Genomic DNA, 21584 nt, shown 5'->3' with positions numbered 1-21584 from the left:
TCATGGGCCTCTAGATGCAAGAGAAATAGACCTACCATAGACGTGGCTGGGTTTTACGCCTAGCTGTGATGCGACCACGAGCAAAATGCATAGACGAATAGTATATCTCTAGCAATTTATCATCTCTAGAGTGGAGGGTGGAACATAGAACGCAAGTAGAATCAGCTGTACATATGCAAGGGCTACTGCTGCATGACGTCTGTATTGGTCCAACATGCGTAGTCACAATACGTATTAGGTGCCTCAAATAGATTATCACCCAAAAAGAAAAGTAATAGATGGAGTAGTCTGTAGATGTTCCGTGATGCCAAAGAGTCGCTGAGAGTGTGACGATTAGGCAAGCAATCAAAGTTCGGTCCACACTCTCGGTCTCCGCGGGATCCGCCAGTCTCACACTTCCCTGCAACCAACACGCCCTCACCGTCCCCAACACTCACAATCTCTGCTCTGCTGGAAAAAGTAATAAGCCGCGCTACTGGGAACCGGTTATCTTGGAAAGCTTGACTATATGGAGCCCGAGGGACCCGAGAGTGAGAAGGAGCCAGTTGTCAGGCGTGCGGTAAGTTCGAGTTGCATCGCATACTCATACTACTCATGGACTGTCTCCAGTCCACAATGCTGACGCATGCCAGTGCGATCAATGCCGCCTCCGAAAGGTATGTAACTACTGCAGTCTATCAATAATTGATGTGGGTTTCCCCTTTCAGGACGGACATTGATGGGTTTTTGTGTACGACTACCAGATACGCTGTGACAAGCGGTCTCCCTGCTCCAATTGCCGCAGTTCCCAAATCATCTGCCGCTCAACTGGCGCTGGTCAGAAGCCCCCAGAGCCAAAGAAGCGTGTGCTTATCTCGAGCCAGTAGTACGTGACAGCAAGTAGCCTGCTTATTGAGTTCGGCTGATATGGTGTAGTGAGAGGAAGATTGACCTCATCGAAGAGCGCCTGGGAAACATCGAGCGTACCCTTTTGGAACTCAGAGCGCACGCTAAGGGCCCTTCGGAACAATGCCATCACTCTACTCCACTGTCAAGCCAGCTGAGTCCATCCACTACGACCAATTACACTAGTGCTGCTGCTGCGCTGGATCAGCACGAGTCTACTCCTGCCTTTGAGGGAAATTCCTCTCTTGCTGCCCATTCCGCCTACGCCAGAGAATTCCTAGAGACGGCCGTCTCTCGCAGTGCCCTTCAGATGTCGACCCCCAAAATAAGCACCGCGCTTGCATCCTTGAAGCAGATCGTCAATATGCAAGACCACCAGGCACAATCTCCCTCCCGCCAAGTGCGGTTCCCGAATCAGAGGGTTATTCCAGGCTCAGGATTGCGGGAGCTTACCATGCCTCCGGCGCAGGTTGTTCTAGCACTCCTGCGCAAATGCCAAGGTAATTCTTGAGATGTAGATTGTTCTTGTTGTAGCTTCCCTAACGTGCTGTCAGAGCAACCGAGTATCCTGCAAGCATACTTGCCTTTCCTGTCTACCCCACGGCTAGTCGAAAAATGCCGCCAGGTTTACTTCTCCACGGAAGACTACTCCGATGCTACTTTTATTGTGGTTAATGGCGCTCTTCTCTACCTGATTAGCGATGTGGTTGCTATCACAAAGGATTCACAGACTAGAGAGGAGTATGATAAATATCTTAACCTCTGTCTGGTCAACCTTGAAACTGCTCTGGGGAGTTTGAACCTTCTGATGCCTGCGAACGATGAAAACATCGAAGCACTCGCACTAGGGGTAAGCTTTGTAGTCGCAGACAAGCATTTCCAGACTGCTGACAGAAGTCCAGGCCGTCTATGCAATCGAGATGTCGAAGCCGTCGTTCGCGATGACGTTAACTTCAGCGGCCTTCCGCTTATGCCAAACACTCGGATACCATCGATCAAGCCCTTCAGAAAGCGGCAGCAAGCCCTCGCTTGGGAATATACTATTCTGGACAGTCTATGTCTTGGACAAAGCGGTTTCCCTCCGTCTGGGACGCGCGTCAACCATCCAGGATTATGATGTCACTTCTCTACTAAACATCGATATGGCCGGATTAGATGAGCCATATGGCAAGATATACGTGTTGTGGGTCCGATTTGCAACAATACAGGGGAAAGTGTACGAATTACTATACAGTCCTGCAGCTTTGGCGCGACCGGAAAGTGAGCGAGCTGCTCATGCTCGCCAGCTGGCCTCTGAGGTGCAGCAAGAGATTATGGAGCCATTCGAGGTATGCACTGTTGGTAATATAGCCAGTATTACTCTAACATAGCCTAGGGTATTCAATTCGACAAACAACGATCCCCGGTCGATGAAGTGTTCTTCAGATCAGACAAGGTCGCCCGCTTGTCAGTCTTAACGTTGATATACCGCGCTATTCCTCCACAAGGGACACAGGGCACATTCATCCATGAATGCATAGAAACGGCCAGATCAGCCCTCGAGGTGCATCAGGGCTGTATGGCGGAAGTGAAAGAGATGACAGAGCATATCAAAGCCGCGTACTTCCACTGGTAAGTTGCAGATGCTTGGCACACCATATCTCTAATTTACCCCCCAGGACCATTCTCTACGCACCATTTGTTCCATTTATTGTGATTTTCTGCCACGCCATCGCTGTATCATCGTGGGACGATCTCGCTCGACTTGAAGACTTTGTGGCTTCCCTGCAGCCCAATTGTTTTCTTTCTGAGGCCATCTCGAAACTGTATCAGCTATGTCAAGTTCTCAGCAATGTGGCCAGGCTGTACATTGAGGCAAAAGAACAAGTGCAAGTCAAGGAGGATCAAGACCTGGCTTCCGTCGGTCAGGAGTTTGATGTATACCTCAGTGCGCTTGGGCTGGCACCTATGTCGGCTGACGACAGTTATGGCGCGTGGGCATCCGCACCTGTTCCTGCTGGGTCAGCGCCTGGAGATGCACGGGGCACCATGGAAGGCCAATACTCTGGTCCAATGCCTCAGACCAGCCAACTGGGGAACTGGTTCTCGGGAAACCAGCACATGATGGGCCTGCTAGAGGAAGATATTTCTCTGTTCGATCCTTCTTCTTGGACATAATTGTGGTAAGTACAGATACAAACCCCCAATTACCCTACTAGTACAGGACCAAAAGCAGATTTTCGTGCTGGTTTGATTTGCTGACAGCATTAACTAGGTCGAAATACAGGGCGTTACCACAATGTGATTCTTGCGGACCCATCGTCGATAATGATCGGTCTCACGACTCAGATACACTTCCCACCATCAATGACCATCTCTGTTCCATTGATAAAACGCCCCTCATCACTGGCCAGATACAGACAAATGTTTGCGACGTCATCCCCCTCCGTGAGACGACCCAACGGCACATTTCCGATGAACTTCTCCCAGTTCTCCGGCGTATTCTCCATGCCCGTGAACACAGAGAACAACGGCGTAGCCGATAGAAGAGGAGCAACCGAGTTGACGCGGATATTATGCGGCCCATACTCAGCCGCCAGACCCTTGGTAGCCTGATTGTTATATATTATCAGTATCCGATGAACCCCACACCAAAGGGAAAAGCATAAGCATTTTACTCACATTAGAAACCGCCCCCTTGGACGCATTATACCACACCAACCCGGGCCGAGGTCTCGACGCCCCCGTCGACGAGATATTAATTATCGAACCGCCCTGGCCCTGCTCAATCACCCGAGCCACGAACGCCTGACTGCCCAGATAAACTCCCTTGACATTCACATTGAACACCCGCTCCCACTCGTCCTCGGTGACCTCCAACGTGGGCTGATCAACGATACATGAGTCTCACTTCACTAATGCACACAATGAACATGAGAGGAGGGGAAATTAATAAAATGAAATACCTTATTCCGATACGTCGTGCCCGCATTATTCACCAACACGTCCAATTTCCCGAACAACGACACCGCCTTCTCCACAATGCGTTTCCAATCTGCTGCCTTGGTCACGTCCATCTGCTCGAACACGATATTTTCCGGATCCGCGGCAGCTGTCTTCTGGCCCCCCTCGGAACTGATATCCGCGACGATGACCTTGGCGCCTTCAGAGGCGAAGCGCTGCGCGATGGCGGCGCCGAAACCGGATCCGGCTCCTGTTGTTACTCGTTAGCAGTTAGTGATGGGAAAGACTGTTTTAGTATTGTGTATAGATCGAGGCATATCTTGTCGGAAACAGTAAATAAATATATAGATAGATAAATAGACGAACGAACAGTCGTACGAGTTGGCCTTGGGATAGTAAAAGGAGGGGGCACAAAAGAAGTGAGAAAGGAATCTAACCAGTAACAATAGCAACCTTGCCCTCCAGTCGGGCGCCAGGAGCGAGTTGTTTCGTCATGTTGATATATAGGGCTGAGTTGGTAGTTACTTAGTAAGTGCAAATGTAGACGCGGAATATTCCTCGAGTGAGTAAGTCGGTTAGCTTTGCTAGACGGGACGATTCCTGTCTTTTCTTATATACGGATTATGTGCCACAGTTATGAGAGAGAGTATGACACGATGCAGCTTACCCCGCTTTTTGTTCTGGCGATAAGAAGAGTGGGAAAGAAAAATGGGGCTTTCCCCTTTCTTTCTTACGACGTTGATCCAGGGAGGGGTTGCATTCCAGATTTCATGTGGTTGGTTGGTCGGTTGGAGTCGTGCGGAGATGGGAGTTTAGGTACTACGTACGTTGGTAAGTTACTTTGGGACGGAATGAAGTCCGGATGGCCCGAGGCAGATCATCTACCCTATGGATCTACACGGGACAGGGGATTCGTTCATTTTGGGTATTATGGAAATGGGAGATTTGTGTCACTTTTGTTTTTAAATATGGCAAAGAAAGTAAGTATAGTTGGTTGGTTTTGATGTAAGGGAGAGTGCTGCTCTGTGTGAGGGTCACATGTTCTATTCGATCTCAGAGTCTATTATGATATTCCAATTGAGAAAAAATGGTCTGAAAAGATCAAGAAATATACATGTATGTACAAAAATTGAAGTAGATAAACTATTTACTGATCCTCGAACTTAATCTCCCTTTGCTTCCTCAAGGTCGGTTCGTCTTCTTCTCTCGTCGTGCCTGCTGCCTGCTTCGCTTGGATGTCGACATACCGAATCAGGCTCTCGCAGAGACGATTCAGAACCCATTCTGGTTCGGTCTGCGTGGCTAACATTGGGCTCGTCTTACCGATCCAATCCCAATTCAAGATCCCGTATTCATCTTCTTGAACTTCCACGCCGTCTGGGCTGGGGTCTGTGAAGCGAATCAGTCGTGTGAATTCCACCCATTCCTCGTAGGTATATCGTTTTCGCTCCCCTTCTACAACATCTCGGGTAGTTCGCTGGATCGCGTATGCGAGTTGCTGTGCAAAGTGGAATGTTGATCCTGTTCCCGTGCCTGAAGCTGTGTCTGGCTCGCTGGCGAGTTCTTTGAGCGATCTTGTGGGCGGATGTTCGGAGTCGTGCTGGTCCTCTGCTCCTGTGCCTCTTTCTTCGTTATCCAACCCGACGTGGAAGCCTTCGGTTACCCGTCTGTTTTCTTCGCGATGCTGGAGAGTAGTATAGAGGATTGGGAATTTACGGAGGAACTCTCGGTATTTTCCGGACTGTGGGAGAACGGTCCAGTCTGCGAAAACGCTAGTGGCGTGCTTGAATGCAACGACGATTGTGTCGCTCATTTCTGAAATCAGAACTGTCATTGTTGGAACGGAGATAAGGGACCAGACAATGAAGAAGGGCCGCGCTGCGTTGGTGGTGGGTGTGATGTCTCCATATCCGATCGTGAGGAGGGAGCAAAAGCCGAAGTATAGGGCTTGGAAGTATGTGATTTGTTCTAGGCGCCAGAAGACCACAGCACCGCACGTCCAGACTATACCGAACATGATGACGCTCAATATTAGATTGTACCACCGCCGGAAGAGAACGGTCTCGTATTGAATTGCTCGCATGGCGTTGAAGCGGTCTTTTTCTTCCCTCATGATGAGGAGCTTTGGTCGGCCTACCAATGAAAGTGCGTCGATAGCACTGCGTCCGCCACGTTTGGGTCGATGCCTGGATTTGTCATTGAGATGCGGATCCGCTGCGCCTGGTTCTAGTGAAATAGAGTGCTCGATAGTAGCTTGCCGTTTTCTTTCGACGTGCTTTCGCACAACATTGTCGTATTGCAGTTCCCGGGCAAAGTCATGGATGCTTCCCACCACGAGACCCAGGATAATGATGCCCATCACCGCATAGGGAAATACGAGGCCTTTGCCGACCGAAGTCGGAGGAGTGATATCGCCGTACCCCAATGTCAGGATTGTGACGTCTGAGAAATATAGTGCATCGCCAAACGATATGTCATCAATGACAGCATTAAATATAGCAGCACCTATTAGTAGCCACACCACGAATGCAGTAGTTTGCAATATCAATGTTCTCTGGCCATCAGTAAGAGCAAAATACTGCGGATAGTGCCCCAGAACATATCCCAGCATGTTGATCATTAGGATAACAGTAAGGAAGAAATACAGAGCTGCTGCGATCACCGCACTCCAGTAAGCCTGAGAATAGGTCTGCTCAGGTGGTACAGGACCGTCATATATGTTCGTAGCAACAGTTATACCGATCAAAATCGATGTAGCCAGGCACCAGAGGATGATAGATGCGGGCAAGGCTATGATGTATCGCATAGTGCGCGTAAAGTTGACCAGAAGAAACACGTTTCCTGCGATTCCGCATGCGAGTGATGTGGCATTAAGAGCTATGCACCTGGTAGGGTTAACATTATTTGCGAAAATCCCTGCAATCTGCGCTCACCATCGAGGATCACTGATGAGTTCCTGCGCTGGTGCGCCTGATGATGCGGTGTGCCCAAGTAGCTTGCTTTTCCACGGCATCACAAGGGCAACAATAGACATGAGGTTTGCGAGAGGAGCAGTGGTAGCTGCTACCAGTGGAATAGCAGTAGATGCGATCCACCAGTCTTGTGGCCCATCATCTTCTGCAGGCCTCGGATTGAATTGATTTCGGAACTTCCTGCAAAGCGACCTTTTTTCCGTGCTCGGAGGTCGATCTTTATCATCGTTCATATCTCGATTGAGGCAACGCGCCGCTACCCAAGCCGAAGGGATCGCCTTTGCTATAATCTGAAAAGTATTTGTGATAGATGTTTTAGATAAGACATATGGCTTGATAGTTCATTCCAAGGGGGTAGACATGGAGTAGCCGTCACGACAAAGATACATAGACCGGTTCGATGGCCGTCCAAGAAATGCAAGAAAGTCTCGCAGGAGAAATAGCCTACTGGATCTCCGCAGAATGGCGAGCATCACCAGCGAAGCCAAAGATTCCTTGTTTTGCAATGCGGCAACTCGCGGCAGCCACATCTCGTGACGAGCCAACCCCGGGAATGTGCCCTACTGACTCCATTTGGACATGACGTCATAGTTCATCGTCCCAGGTACCCGTGATCCTTCATCGTTCCTCATGACCCAAAATTCATTAGCAGATTATATGCTACATATAAGCTTCTGTCAATTATGTGGGTCCATAAGAACCTTAGTATCTCGAGTAGTGCATTATGATACTTATCACATTGCTCCAGCAAGTCAACAGCCATCATATTGCTTCCTGGCGTCAAAATATATACAGACATAAATCGACATCGAGGCCGTTATGAGGTCCGGAAAGCATATGATACACTATATTATTATAGATACGTTAAGAAAACCATGTCGATTCGTCGAGATGTGAGCCGGTTAAGGCACAGCATAATGATATCCCCCGGAACGCCGCCATACCGCCAAAAGACTTTTACCTGTCATTCGTTTTCATTGTACCGCGAGGTCACAGTAGTTGATACGTCGACAGTTCTCATGATCCCCATGGTTTCTGTGCCTTGCCGCTCTGAATCGCCACGGACCGTGGTCTCGATCCTTGGCGCTTCCTGAGCGTTGGGGATGAGAATGTCCTGGTCCGATCCGACCTCCGTCAGGGTCATCTGGTTTTTGCTCCTATCTGTGCGACTGGGACGACTATTCTTGACCTTGTTCAACTCGTACTGTGATGCCTGGGTGTTCTTATGACTCGAGTATTTGTTGCTCGTATATTCGCGGTGGGTACGGGAGACCAGGGCTGAAAGGGCGGGCAAGCAGGCACAAATGACCCCAATCGTTATCTCGGCGTTCCTGTAGACGAAAGAAATGTCAGCTAGGTGATACAGTGATATCATGCTTAGAGAGCAGCCATACCCAAACATGTTAATGCGCATGAAAGCCAGTGTCCCGTCCTGCGATTGCCCCGTCAAAATAATGAGGATCAGACGGACAATACTCGATGCACATGCTAGTCCGCCGGCTCCCAATACGACCATGACTCGCAATTTCTTCTTCATCGGCAATTGCAACCCTACCGTCAAAGGTAGGGGAAGAATGAGGATAGTCATATCGCTAACGACACTGACAACCGCATCGGCAAGAATGATTGATGTCTGGTCCAGACATGACCCCAATGTGTCGGGGGCCCAGAACTTCGCTATTGGGTCGCAGATCCGGATCTTGACGATGACCGCTGGAATATAGTAGGCTAGCATAACACCCAAGAATACGTAGATGAATATAACGGTTTTGCGATAAGGGCTGAAGACTCGGGCAATGATCCAAAGTAGGGACAACTTTGTCAGATATGCGGTCGGGCCATACATGACCATTGTCACATACACCGTCTGAGCGAGTTAACACAGCAAATTGGGGACTGTAAGAGACATAATCATCATACCTTTTCGAAGGGTATGCGATGGGATACAGGCACATCCGCGTAGTGCACCCCGCCCCCAAAGTGTCCCACTGGATTAATACTCAGCAAATCTCCGAACAAGGCTTGTGTTTATACTTACTGATCAAAGCAATGACCGAATAACACACACCAAGAAACTGCCAATAAAATAGATGAGCGTCTTTTCCCAGTAGGTTGGCATCAATGTCCTTACCCAGGCACCTAGACATGTCCCTGTGAGTCGGTTAGCACTGGCCATCTGGAGCTGATCATCAGGCCCTTACAATCCTCTCTCCTAAAGCCGTCCATAATGACAAGGCGAGTAAAACATCGCAGAGCAAAGAAAATCGTCATTGTAGTGATGCATAATATCTGTGTCGCCTCATTCCATTTCTGGACCGACCTGTCAACATGCCCATCTGTTGTGCCGGTGTCATCACGTCCAAGCAGCTCTGCGAGCATCGTGACGAACGGGTAGGGCTTCACGAAAGCGCTTCCAAGGTGCTGGAATTTATTTAACGTCCCAGCAGTCTGGGCTTAAGTCCCCTTTAAGACTATATCACAACCAAATTTGGGAAGTCGGGGCTCATGACACATCAATCAAGGACGATACATCACGGGCAATAAAGCTCTCCGATTCGTCCTTTGTCACAAGCACCAAGCCTTTTTTTTTTATTTATTTAGAAGGACGCCGTCGCCCCTGAAGGCGATAGCGCAGGGCCTAAGGAATTTACTCCTTTGCAGAGCATCCTGCGACAGGGTGCCGGGTTAGTCAAAGACAGGGGTGCAACGAAGGAAGTACGACTAGTCATGGGCTTTACTTTTTCCGAATAAAGGGCCAAGTGTGGGCTAATGCTCGGTAGTACGTGGGCGATCTCGCCAAGTGCTCGAGAATATTGCCTGATTGCTAACTAGCATGGAAAAGAGTCTTTTTGTCTTTCATCTCCGACATCCGCCGCTGTTCGGCGCAGAAAATTGATTGCTCGAATTTTAGTGCCTGGGGACCCGTTCCACTCCAGACTGGCGATGACTAAATCGTAACGCTGGGACAAGAGGGTGTAACTATGCACGAATCTGCAAGGTCAGTGTCAAAGCTCACTGTCCCCTCCCCAGGTTCACATGTTGCACATGCGTTGCGATGAAGCGGGAACCCATGCGTGCAATCGGCCAAGGGCTGGGGGATTGAATTTTGATCAACAGATGATCAGGCTCCGCCCTTTCAATGGCGTTGGTCTGGCGTTAGAATGTAATGAAGCCAACACAATTATTGAAGCAGATGGATAAGAACAACAGGAGGGGGTGGGTGTGTGGGTGAAAGAGAGACGTCGATCGAAAGCCACGCCAGTTTCTGATCCATCCCTCGCGGGTATGAGGTGCACATCACTGGGATCAGGTGTCGCTTACCGTCTCATACCGTATGGGTAAATCAGGGCTGGGTCGGGGCCGGGGGGGCAGCGGCGCGCCGGGCGGCAAGTGGGGTCCGCCAGCCGCCTAAGAGAACTTAAAGCCCGTGCGGATGCAACGCTGTTACCAATGGTGGATCTCGGGAACGTCAATCTTGCCTTACCCGGCATAGCCAGGCCTCGTCTTAGATTATTGTGAAACTAATCGACTGGCTGTTTTGATGACTAGACAAAAAGGAATAAAAAAAAATAGGGAGACCAGAAGTACGATGCAGGAGTTGGTGAGAGCTGAGGGTCCTGAGCAAATTTTTCAGATTAACCCACTACGCAGTCAAGCAATGCCTTGTCTGGCTGGTCACACAGTTGCTCCCCGGTTAGCAAACGTTTCTCCGAGCTATGAAAGGCAAACGCACTATAGACTCGAAGTGGAGTCCTGCGTTGCTTTTGTGTCCCCTTTCACGCGTGGCAGAATCTCCCGGACATTCTGTTTTCCATGTGACCCTGGTGATGACCCCGAATTATCGCCGTTCGAACCTTATCAGAGGGTATTAATTGCCATTGAGTTTTCGCAATAAGTACTCCATGGGCTGGCTTCTTGGATTCAGATATCTCATCGAACTGACTTGGATCAACCACTCCACGAGCAGGCATTTACATCTGTATGCTGTGGTTTCTTCTTTGAAATCCGACTGGTTACAGGACTGGTCTAGTTTCCGCGCACTGTACTAGTGGCCATCGCTGGTCGCAATGGCACCTGGAAAGTGGGCAGATTTCTACTATAGCTCTACTACACCCGATGTTCGCAGAGGTACGTATGTGCTTTCTCATTTTCTCTCGTCGCTTACTTAGATGCACTTACTACACTTCTTCCCCACTTCGTTTTGTCCCTCCTTCTTTTGCATCTCGGTTATGTGTAGCCATTGAAGATCTCCACCTCTCCAGTTTCGTCGCAGATAGGGGAGAAGGGTAGTCGGAAAAGGTATTCCGCTCTTAGCGTCCGTGGCTGTCGTTAGTGAACGGCTCGGCTGCAATTCGTAAGCACTGTTGGTAGATCCGCTTTAAAAGATAGCCATGATGTTTGGGGGTGAAGATACCCCTCCGGGCATGTTCAGGGGGATAGATGCAACAAAGAAAGTCCAGCGCTGGAGGTCTTGGCAAATTTGAGACAGCGCTTCTAGATCAAATAGCTCTCCTGTCAAAAGGTAGATCCGGTCAGTATGCTATTGGAGCCCGCTTCATATTCCCATGCAATTGATTTCAACGTACCGATTGGCATACCCCAACCTGCAAGCACATACTCATGCAGGAACAGATCAGGCGACTGGGGTGGATAGACCTGCTACATGTCAGTGACAAATACTTGGATAGTGATGCTTTGAATAAAATGTAAAATATCAGTGGATAGCATACCTCCCAACTGATTGCATCACCAGCAATTGCGGCGAATCCGGTATCCCAAAGCCATCGCAGCACATCTGTAGTTGCCTCGACACCTGCATGCTCCGGGCTCGGGTTGTCAGAGTATTGTCGCTTCTGGTCATCTGTCATGGCTGTATCCCATTCCTTCGTCACCCCAATGCGAATGAAAAGTATGTCGCCCTTTTGGAAAGTAATGCCATATTCCTTGGCAATTTCCTTGATATCCGAAAGCCGGATTTGATGTGTCGAGAATGTGCTGTATCTTATTCCCCTCTTTTCTGCCCATGTGGCATAATCGATCAATACCCCGCGACCTGTCGAACAGCATGCGACACCGCAATTAGTCGCTTACCCAGAAAAATCAATCAATAAATAGTTCAGTTCCTACCAGCAATCCCCTCTTTTGCCCAATGCTGCAAGCCGATCCGATCGTTCGTTCGGTCATTGATTTCCTCGACTGTTGCGCCGCCATAGAATACACGCTCGGTTTGGCCCTCAACCGTCTGTGAAAAATGCCGCAGACCATCCCACTGGCTACTTTGTTCTATGATTGAGTCAGCCCAGGGGGGTGGGTACCGCGGGCGAAGGGAAGAATAGTGCATAACCTACGAGGATTCATTGTATAGACATCGTCGAAAGCCACACCGCCCAAAAGCGGAATGATCTGATGGTGGCATGGTTGACGGTTCAGATTAGGATAATCCAACTTGGTCAGTTCCCAGCCCATCGTCACCCGACGGCCGGTCTTGATTTCAGTGGCAGCAGCATTGGCTACCACCTCTGGCGTCAAGATGGCAAGCTTCCCTAATCCTTCTTCGCGACTTCCTGGCTTGCCAATCCATACTTGCTTTGGGTTTGGCAGCTCGTCAAACGGTACATCGAAAGGCGACCGACTAGTATTACCCGACATATTTCTGAGAAAGATAGCAAGGCCGATAGAAGATAAAGACACGCCACAGCACGTTGGGTGATGGAAAATCAGGGATAGATGAACAGCTAGCTAAGCCCGTGTACGCATACCAGGTTTTAATATTTCACTGCACGATGGTACCTACCTGTGTAGCCTTTGGAGGGTAGTTCTATCGCTTCCAATAGTTACTAATCCCAAATTAACAGGGTGGGGAGAGAAGAAAGGCCGGTTCGGCGCCGTTGTCATAGCGGATGCACTGGATCCAGAAAATCAATAGACGGATCGCAGCGACGGGCTACCAGGCCCGCATTTCTTAAGTTACAAAGTTACTCCCTCCGCGCCCAACTTTGGCCCCCCTGTTTGGATTCACGCGCTATACGCAAAACGTAATACTGAGGATTGCACCAGTTTGACATAGTCCCGCCGAGTCCACAAAACCCGAGGTTGGAAGAGGGCTCGGGGTTACTAATACGGCCAAACTGTCTGTCTAGTATGCCTGAGCGTGCATACGCACCATGTTACAAAGCAATCGCGACCTGAACCATGCTCACCACAAGTGGATCTTAGCTGATATCTTATGGGTCATCTTATCGGTTGAGAGCCATGAACCACACGAGTAAGACTGGCAACTGATCGAGGGCAGCCACAATAAACCCAAACGGAAAACTTAGCTGTCAAGGTGGAGATGGAGAGAACTTTAAGTCCTTTCAGTTGCCTATTCTGAGGTAGTGAGTTAACTATCCAGAGTAAGCGGCAGAACATACTTACAGGCATATAACGGTAACGTACATACATGCAGTGAACAGCACAAGACTTCCCAAAAAGAGCTTAGCGTCGGTCCCCTTCCTGGCAGAAGACCGTTTTTTGTCAGGCTAGCGAGGCAACGACAACTAATGCATCGTCTTTCTTCCCTCCCCTGGTCTAGAGCAAACGAATTGTCGAATGGCAACGGACGGTCATGCTTCTTCATTCAGGTGATTGAGCAGCCGTCATGTCGCTGGTCGGTGGTTGGTGGATCCACTCACATCGTCGTCAACTCCACCCCGGCCAGTGGGTGCTCTAACGCAAACGAAGTATACTCAAGGGAAAAGCTAGAAAGCTCCCACGAGCTAAGCAAGTTAGTGCAGGATGTGTGGGAGTCCCAGAGGTGCCTTTTCTCTGCCCGCTTACCCTGCGCCGAGAGATATATCCCAGGCTGATGTGCCGGCACCTTGACTGTCATACACAGTGTTGTTTACATTTTCATTTCTGCCCGGCATTCCTTCCGCCTCTTTTCCCTCACCCCCCGGTCCCAGACCTGCTACTTTCGGGTGGTACATGATCGAAAATTGAGCCGCGTGGCTTGACCAATATTGTTTCATCTGATGCAACGTGCGGGTTGACCTGTTTGCCCTTCTTTCTGGTTATATTTCTTTTTCTCTTCCCACTTTGGCTTCGATCTACATTCGTTGCAGAGGCCTAGCTCGCCATGGGGACGTTCGGGTCTCAAACCAGTACCTATAATAGGCTGGTCACTATATTTGTTGCCGTTGGTTCGATGGTGAGTGCTCGGAATCTCCTCTTCTGCAATTGTTCCTATTCTGATTTCTATTTTCAATAGACGTACGGTTACTGCTCCTCCATTATCTCAAGCACTATCGGTCAGCCGGGATGGTTCACATACTTCAATCTGCCTCAGGAGGGCGAGCCGGGATATGCCTCGATAACAACTCCTGCTATATCTACCGCGAACGGCGTCTTCAGTGCTGGAGGTGCGGTTGGGACGCTCTTCATAATGTGGTCGTGTGATTATTTTGGTCGGAAATTTAATATCCAGTTGGGGGCTTTCTTCTCAATGTTTGGAGGAGCACTTCAAGGAGGTTCTAACTCACTCAAGTGCGTCTTCATCTACCCCCCACCCCGGCGTCTACAGCACAAGTCCTTGCTAACACTAGCTAGAATGTTTCAAGCTGGGCGATTTGTCTGCGGCCTCGGAATTGGTATCCTCGTGACTGTTTGTCCAATGTACCTTTCCGAAATGTCTAGTGCCTTTCGTCGCGGTTGGCTTGTTGGCCATCATGCTATCTTTTTGGTCTTCGGCTACATGCTTGCCGGCTGGGTAGGCTATGCCTGCTACTTTGCTGAAAATAAGATTGGCACATTTGGCTGGCGGTTCCCACTTTGTCTACAGTGCTTGCCACCTCTTATCCTGCTGCTAGGTTCGCCTTGGCTTCCTCGCTCTCCACGCTGGCTGATCAGTAAGGGCAAGCATGAGGAAGCTAGATTGGTTCTTGAGCGACTTCGCAAGTCCCCAGATGACCCTAACAATCTGGTTGCTAAAGAAGAATATTTCCAAACTGCCGAGCAAATTCGTCTTGAGGGGGAGCGATTGTCTGCCTACGGCAATGTGTGGAACGCAGTACTGAAGAAGAAGTCGTATAGGAAGCGCATGGCTATCGGCTTTCTGACCCAATGGGGAGCTGAATTTGGCGGACCTCTGATCATTGTGAGTTCCTCTCTACTGAGATCTACGTGATTTCTGATAGCTTACATCGCGCAGAACAACTATGCCGTTCTTCTATACACCAACCTAGGGGAAACGGGCGGTATGCCCCTGCTCCTGAGTGCGGTCTGGCTGACAACTGCTGGTAAGATGGAAGCTGCCCTGACTGTAAGCGCGAAAGACTAACCGGCGTGCTTTCAGGTGTCATTTACAACCCTCTTGGTGCCTGGCTTCACGATAAGGTCAACTCGCGTCGAAAAATGTACATCACAGGCTTTGTCGGAATCATTGTTACCACTTCTTGCTTGGCTGCCATGACCGCACAATACGCGGGCACCACAAACCGGGTTGGTAATGGATTTGGCATTCTGTTCATGTACCTTTACCTTGCATTCCAAGGGTAAGCGATAACCTCAGATTGTGATTTCCGACTACTTATCTTTCAACAGAACATTCTGTGATACGACGATGTATCTCTACGTGTCTGAGATTTTCCCTACTGAGATTCGCCCAATTGGCATGGGCTTTTCCTTGTTTGGACAGTTCGCCGGTAAGAAACCTTCGCAATGTAAAGCCGTTGTAGCTAATAACAAATGACAGCGACTCTTATCCTACTTCAAACCGCGCCAATGGGTTTCGACAACGTTGGCTGGAAGTATTATCTGGTTATCATTTGCTGGTCCGCATTTTTCATTCCAGGTAAGCTAGCTACGCCCTTGCAAGTTCGGTATATGGTATTGATAGGCGGCTTCTAGTGATCTACTTCTTCTTCCCGGAGACTGCTCGATTGACATTGGAGGAAATTGCGAAGAACTTTGGCGAGGAAGTTGCGGTCCATCTAACTGACGCAACGGACGAGGAGAAAGCCCGCCTCGAACGTGACCTCGAGAAACGGCCCGATAGTGTGCCGCACTCCGGCTCAAGTAAGGACAACGAGGCTCAAGTTGTATAGCCTCCGCATTTGTCGGAAAGGCTTTGTACAGGGGACGCCAAAAGCTTCTTGACTAGGTACGCCGGCTGCCATCTATCTGCTAAGCGATGACTTACAGTGTCCACAGCAATAAGAGTATGTGATATTCAGACAAAAGGCCCCAAGGACTGCTTGTTGGCGTTTCGAGATTCAAGATCTGGCCACGCTAGCAAGCTAATTTCGATACAATTGATGATACCCTGGTTATCGAAGGATGATATCGGTGGCACACAGGAGCATAAATTCTATGTTCAACCCTTGACATATGAAGTCCTGATCTTGTTTGGAAAGTGCAGACATAATGGCGATGATCAGTGACACGAATTTGCTATCTTCTGTTAACTTACTCTAATCATAATGATTGACAATCAATGTGTGTTCAGTGGATCATCTTCCTTCTGTGTCATCTCAAAAAAGCGCTGCTATATGATGCAATATGGGAGCATGGCTGCTACGAACACCTACAGGATATTACGTGCCCGTGCTAGGCAGTTGGGAAGGCAACACTGGCATGGGGCGTTTCAGCCTGGCAGAGGCCAGATGGCATTACGTGAGCATGGATGAGATACTCTGGCCAATGAGCTGGGGTCCCGGGAGGTATAGTCCTACTATTAGCAGCAATATCAGGCTGCAGAGAGCCAAGCATCGGTCAGGGGGTGAAAGCGTACTGTGGTATACTGGTTTTACATGCCTGGCCTGAGCACCCCGACTGGGCATCTGAAGCAATTTGAGCAGGGAAAGCTCCGTGCAATTAGTCACCACCTTCCGGTGCACTCCGTAGAGGAGCCCTAAGAGGGGCTTGGTTAGAGATAAAGATGGGGGTTGGGGCCATGCAAATTGAGAAGGCCAGGATGGCCATGGGGTGAATCAGATAAGGATGGTCAGATGATCGCCCCTGGAATAGTGATTGATATTAATTCAGTGTTGTGCTACTGATCAAAAGAGGGTCGGCTCATTTCCTGAAGATCCTCGTCTCGCACGATAAGTTGGGGGAGGAAAGGATGCACCAACTCAGTGCGGCCGTGGCACCTCAGGCACCCACCGGGGGAATTGGGTGCTGGCACCAATCAGGAGGCCCTGTTGGACAATTGGCCAGTCGCCCCCTCCTTCCACTAGGCCTAATCTGTCTAAGGGGATTGGAAGCGAGCCAATCAGGAAGCAGAAGAGCGCCTGAGCGACGAGCGAGCGTCTCAGGCAGACTCGCAAGGCCATCCAGGAGAGTCAGTCACTGCCAGTAATCACCGTCACTAAGTAGAGTGATTCGCATGATCGATCCCAATCAATAGTTCCAGTTCCCTTCTCTCCGGGTCTGCTTGCTGTCCCTTTCTCTGCTCCTGCTCTTGTTGCTGCTTCTCCTTCTTCATCTCCTTTCATTCCCTGGTCGTCCTGTTGCTATTTCTATTCACTACCAACGCCTCTATCTCCCTTCCCCGCTGGTTCCTCTCTTTCCCTCCCTCCTCTCTCCCTCCCTCTCTCTCTCTCTCTCTCTTCTCTCAGTCGCCCTCTTTCTCTGCTTCCCCCTCAGCCTCTTACCACTCACCACCCTTCCCCTACCCACCCCGTCTTCAGTTCTTCATTATTTCCCCCTTTTTCCTTCATTCCTTCTCCAATAGTGTCTATTCATCTCGCTACCTCCACTTTACCTTCCTTTTCTACTCCTTGACTCTCCATATTTCCGACGAGCGGTCGCTGTTGTTGGCTTAACATTCTAAAGAACTTGAAGTTCCTTGGGTGGTCTGCCTGGGGCTCCCGGTTAACTGGACGGTCCTCTTCTAAGCGCGGAACTCGAACTGGGAAAAGGAAAAAGGCACGGAAAAAAAGAAAAAAAAGAAAAATAGCGGCCAAACACGCGCCGAACTCCCGAAACGAAGCACCCGGCGTCGCCTCTCGTTTCTTCCTCCACTTCTTTCTTTTCGTCAGGTTCGACGTGCGGAAAATAGCAGTCACAAACGGAGAGGCACAAAAGGAGGAATAGTAAAAAGAAGTGAAGAAAAGTGGATAAAAAAAGAATTAAGGAACACTCCGTCAGAAAAGCGAAAAGTTTTGATTTACCCTCCCTACCGCGACCGCGTGCTTCTTCCATCTCGACGGTCTGAACGGTAGACCGAACCTTCTCGTCTACTGCATCTTGTGTCTCGAACATCAATTTCTACGGTTACAAGGGAGTTGCAGAGCATCTCCGGTCCGTTTATTATCTTCTGTCTTTTAATACAGATAACCTCCGTCCTCTCGTCATCCGAGACTCGCTCAGGTCTTCCTTTCTCACCGGTCGCGTCCCCATCTTCCGTCTCGTGAGCCAGTTGAATCCTTTCATCGGCTTCTGACGCCTGGCCCTATAATCGCTTGTACACCTGGTTATTAATCACTCCTTGGCTTTTTTTCGCCTATTCTATCAAGGCACATCTCTGCGTGTGCCTTCTTGTATTCTGCAGGTACTGGATTTCACCGTGGACACTGCCTCCAAAAGCCAAGCTAACACCGCTTTCTGCAGGGAGTCCGGACTTTCGCCCCGTTCGTTGCCTACCTATTAACCCCTCCGTTTCCCGGTGTCGGTTATTCACTTCGGTGCTCCATCCTATCCTCGACCTTGTAATATTTTAATACGCCGAAGGATCCTTTGTGGTCGACCACATCGCGTCTCCAATCGCTAAATCGTTAGCACCGTTTCGTTTCGTCAATTGCACATACTGTTTTATACTCCTTTATAGCTACGAGTATGGACACTGGCGGTCTTGCTCAAATGACCTACAACTCCTCTTTCAATAATGGCAGTGCCCTCGGGGTGCCTGGAGCCAGCTTTGGTTCTCGCAGGAAAGGCTCCCATATCAAGCGTTTGAGCGTGCCTCCACCGCACATCTCGACCATCGATGAGTCTCAGCCATCTGCACCGATCCCGACTCCGCGCACCAGCCGTTCGCACCTGCTTGCTGGTTTAAGGACGGCTCCCAAGTCAGCCACAATGCCCTCGGCTTCTCAACGCCAGCAGCACCTTGGCTTGGAGGGTGATAGATATGGCAATCTCTCGAACCGAACTGCAGATCGCATTCCTCAAACCGCCATGGGAACCGGATTCCCTCGTCATTCATTAGCCGTCAATCAGGGTCTGGACATGAACACGGGGCGCCCCATGTACACTCTGCCGGAGCAGGTGCTCGCACCTCCGGCTCTTGACATCGCTGGCGATACGCAGATCGACGAGAGCCTGTACGCGGAGCTGATGTCGACCAACCTCTTCTTGGCTGCCCAGCAACAGCGCTTGCAACAGCAGCTGATCAGCGTCACCGCGGCCGCTCAGCAGTTTCAGGGTCTTAATCTGGGAACCCCTATGGTCGAGCAGCAGCAACAGGATTACCCTTCTCTGTCCCTCCCCGGTATGGGATTTTACCAGCAGCAGCTTCAGCAAGGCGTGCAGCCTGTGGTGCAGCCTGTTCCTGGCCAGCCGGGCCTCTACTCGGTTTACAACCCCTTGACTGGGCAGCAAAACTATATTTATGACAATACCTTCCAACAGGACAGTACGCCACAGTACCAAGAAGAGGAGACCCAGTCCCCCTCAGTTCAGGTACCTACCTTCAGAGCTGAGGTGTCACCGCCGCCTGAAAACCGCCAATCTCCTGTGAATGTTTCTCAGCCTGTGTCTCCTCCCAGCGGCCGTTCCTCCCCGCAAGAAACTGCTCCTCTGCCTCCTCCCTCGGCGAATGCTTTCCGCAGGGGTCACAAGAAGAGCTCATCCTTCAACCCTGCGCTCAAGATGCCACTTGACACGGCCAAGGCCAATACTGCCATCACACCCGCAGCTCCCAAGACTGCGGCGTTGCCTCAGACCCCAGCTACTGGAACCTTTGGGCCCGGACAGGCTCGTGCGGGCGAGCACCCGATCCGCCAACCCCGTGGACCACCTTCCCTTGAGGAGCTTACAGCCAAGCCAACATCGAAGCACGAGGGAAGCAAGAACTTCGCAACCCGTCAGCGTCGACGTGCGGTGCACAACTTGGTTCGTGCGGGCATTGAACGACGTGGCGAAACTCGGAGCTTTGGCTGCCATAGCAGTGGTGGCACCAATACCCCTGCGAGCGAGAAGGAATTCACGTTCTCCGATGGGGATGACGCTACGGTTCGCAGTGGTAGCCTGTCCAGCAAACCCAGCCTGGGTAGTCTGCGCGCCGCTGCGAACGGAGCCATTGGTTCTGAGAGGAAGGAGAGGTCTTCCCGAGAACGCCGATCCCAGGATAGCCCCTACAACACCACTCCCATCAGCGAAGATGGCGGTTTCTTTGGCGGAAAGTTTGCCGAGGTTCGAGCGGATCAGGCCTCTCCTCGAACCGGATCACCCTCAGTGGCTGCTGTCGTCGCTGGCCAGAAGACGGTAGCTCAGGGTCAGGAAAGACGCAAGACTCCCATGCTTGTGCTCTCCAGCGCTGAAAAGCGTAAGACCCCGATCATGTAATGCCAACGTCGTACATAATGTGACTTTGAGACGTAACGGACGTGCAAAGCTTGGATGATTTGTTTTCTTTTATTTTTGTTTTCTACTTTTTCTTGTTGGATTTGAGCTCCTGCAGGCACCGCAGTTCTATTTCTACCCGGAATAAACTAGACGGTTAATCTTGATGTCATGGCAGGATTTTGAGAGAGATCCTCAGCCTCGGCCTAAGTTTCTCTCTCCTTTTTGACACTGTGCATGGACACATGGCCAGGACTCTGCCCCGTCGATGACCCAATCCTTCTGTCTGACGAAGCAAGCCTCGGATGAAATGTGAATTTTTTTTTTCTACCTGTTATTATTTGCACCCTCTTTTCTCTTCCCCTTCTTATCCTTTCCTTCGACCTGAACAGATTGATGAACCACGAGACCAGAATCATTAAATCAAGATTTTCTTTATCTCTTTGTTTTTCCTGCCCACTTGAGCTGGTGTCTTTTGATTTTTCCAAGCGGGAAATCGCAAGAGTCTGCTGGAACTGGTAATGGATCCTGGTTATCTCTCCGCTACCTCCTTATTCTTTCCTTTCCTTGCACTGGTCCATCTTGGGACGGGATACTTTTACTTGTACGTACATACATCTGGCTATGTATGCTCTTTCTTTTTGACCAGAGTTTGGAAACTTCTGGATACTGAATGCTAGAGGGCTACTGCTACCTAAATGCTTAAGTGGGCCTTGGCTTTATTCTGCTCTCAATGCAATCTACCTACTTAGTATTATCGGTAATCTTCCACCCATGAATATATCGACGTATTGATGCATACTAGCTGCACCGATCAATGTTACATAAGACCGGATTTCTAAATACTCGCTCAATGCACCAGCTCCATCAATGTAAAGAAGCAGTATGTTTCAGCATAACCAAATAGACCAATAGAGCATGCGAAATTCGCTAAATGCGTACTAAACAACCCAGCTCAGCTCCAACAAACCCCTTTGGCCTCTCCTCTCATTCGAAGTTACTCCTCCTCCTCCCTTGTCTATAACTATGTCTCCTACTCAGCTAACCTCCCTATCTACCACACGCCAATGCAACAATCATATCTGGAAAATATTGTGAAACGGAACAAGACACTAGTCCTAGGGAAATATCAAGTAACTTCTGAATACAACCGATAACTAATCACCCATCATGCCAAATACCCCTGGTCACTTTCCCTCCATGGTTAGTTAATTAGCGTAGAAGATTCGGTTTGGTGCG

The 21584-nt window shown here is 49.8% G+C and overlaps 8 protein-coding genes across 8 annotated transcripts; 3 read left to right on the top strand and 5 right to left on the bottom strand.

Annotated features, from left to right (window-relative positions):
• Positions 1 to 615: 615 nt before the first annotated feature.
• On the top strand, positions 616 to 3042 carry An09g04860 (uncharacterized protein; the record flags this gene model as incomplete). Its single annotated transcript, XM_059749806.1, has 8 exons — positions 616 to 656; positions 785 to 865; positions 916 to 1385; positions 1440 to 1735; positions 1788 to 2068; positions 2120 to 2213; positions 2261 to 2496; positions 2544 to 3042. 8 exons carry the CDS (start codon positions 616 to 618, stop codon positions 3040 to 3042), a joined length of 1998 nt encoding a protein of 665 aa, XP_059601423.1.
• A 167-nt stretch (positions 3043 to 3209) lies between these two features.
• On the bottom strand, positions 3210 to 4323 carry An09g04850 (uncharacterized protein; the record flags this gene model as incomplete). Its single annotated transcript, XM_001393761.3, has 4 exons — positions 3210 to 3476; positions 3547 to 3750; positions 3831 to 4078; positions 4266 to 4323. 4 exons carry the CDS (start codon positions 4321 to 4323, stop codon positions 3210 to 3212), a joined length of 777 nt encoding a protein of 258 aa, XP_001393798.1.
• Positions 4324 to 4975: 652 nt separating this feature from the next.
• On the bottom strand, positions 4976 to 7330 carry An09g04840 (uncharacterized protein; the record flags this gene model as incomplete). Its single annotated transcript, XM_059749805.1, has 4 exons — positions 4976 to 5931; positions 6001 to 6713; positions 6762 to 7083; positions 7249 to 7330. 4 exons carry the CDS (start codon positions 7328 to 7330, stop codon positions 4976 to 4978), a joined length of 2073 nt encoding a protein of 690 aa, XP_059601422.1.
• A 434-nt stretch (positions 7331 to 7764) lies between these two features.
• Positions 7765 to 9179, bottom strand: An09g04830 (uncharacterized protein; the record flags this gene model as incomplete). The annotated part of the gene is made up of 5 exons (XM_059749804.1): positions 7765 to 8667; positions 8721 to 8788; positions 8839 to 8875; positions 8932 to 8951; positions 9002 to 9179. The coding sequence occupies 5 exons, from the start codon at positions 9177 to 9179 to the stop codon at positions 7765 to 7767; spliced, it is 1206 nt and encodes a 401-aa protein (XP_059601421.1).
• A 1666-nt stretch (positions 9180 to 10845) lies between these two features.
• Positions 10846 to 12449, bottom strand: An09g04820 (uncharacterized protein; the record flags this gene model as incomplete). Its single annotated transcript, XM_001393758.3, has 7 exons — positions 10846 to 10874; positions 10980 to 11145; positions 11215 to 11312; positions 11387 to 11456; positions 11531 to 11853; positions 11928 to 12083; positions 12149 to 12449. 7 exons carry the CDS (start codon positions 12447 to 12449, stop codon positions 10846 to 10848), a joined length of 1143 nt encoding a protein of 380 aa, XP_001393795.3.
• A 1468-nt stretch (positions 12450 to 13917) lies between these two features.
• Positions 13918 to 15883, top strand: An09g04810 (uncharacterized protein; the record flags this gene model as incomplete). Its single annotated transcript, XM_001393757.3, has 8 exons — positions 13918 to 13989; positions 14050 to 14324; positions 14388 to 14934; positions 14989 to 15076; positions 15133 to 15331; positions 15381 to 15481; positions 15532 to 15630; positions 15687 to 15883. 8 exons carry the CDS (start codon positions 13918 to 13920, stop codon positions 15881 to 15883), a joined length of 1578 nt encoding a protein of 525 aa, XP_001393794.1.
• Positions 15884 to 16912: 1029 nt separating this feature from the next.
• On the bottom strand, positions 16913 to 18182 carry An09g04800 (hypothetical protein; the record flags this gene model as incomplete). Its single annotated transcript, XM_059749802.1, has 4 exons — positions 16913 to 17028; positions 17545 to 17691; positions 17963 to 18050; positions 18168 to 18182. The coding sequence occupies 4 exons, from the start codon at positions 18180 to 18182 to the stop codon at positions 16913 to 16915; spliced, it is 366 nt and encodes a 121-aa protein (XP_059601420.1).
• Positions 18183 to 18617: 435 nt separating this feature from the next.
• Positions 18618 to 20348, top strand: An09g04790 (uncharacterized protein; the record flags this gene model as incomplete). Its single annotated transcript, XM_001393755.3, has 1 exon — positions 18618 to 20348. The coding sequence occupies one exon, from the start codon at positions 18618 to 18620 to the stop codon at positions 20346 to 20348; it is 1731 nt and encodes a 576-aa protein (XP_001393792.1).
• Positions 20349 to 21584: the final 1236 nt, after the last annotated feature.

This window comes from Aspergillus niger (genome assembly GCF_000002855.4).
Source record: "Aspergillus niger supercontig An09".
In the NCBI taxonomy this organism is placed as follows: Eukaryota; Fungi; Ascomycota; class Eurotiomycetes; order Eurotiales; family Aspergillaceae; genus Aspergillus; species Aspergillus niger.
This window is presented reverse-complemented; position numbering and strand designations above follow the sequence as displayed.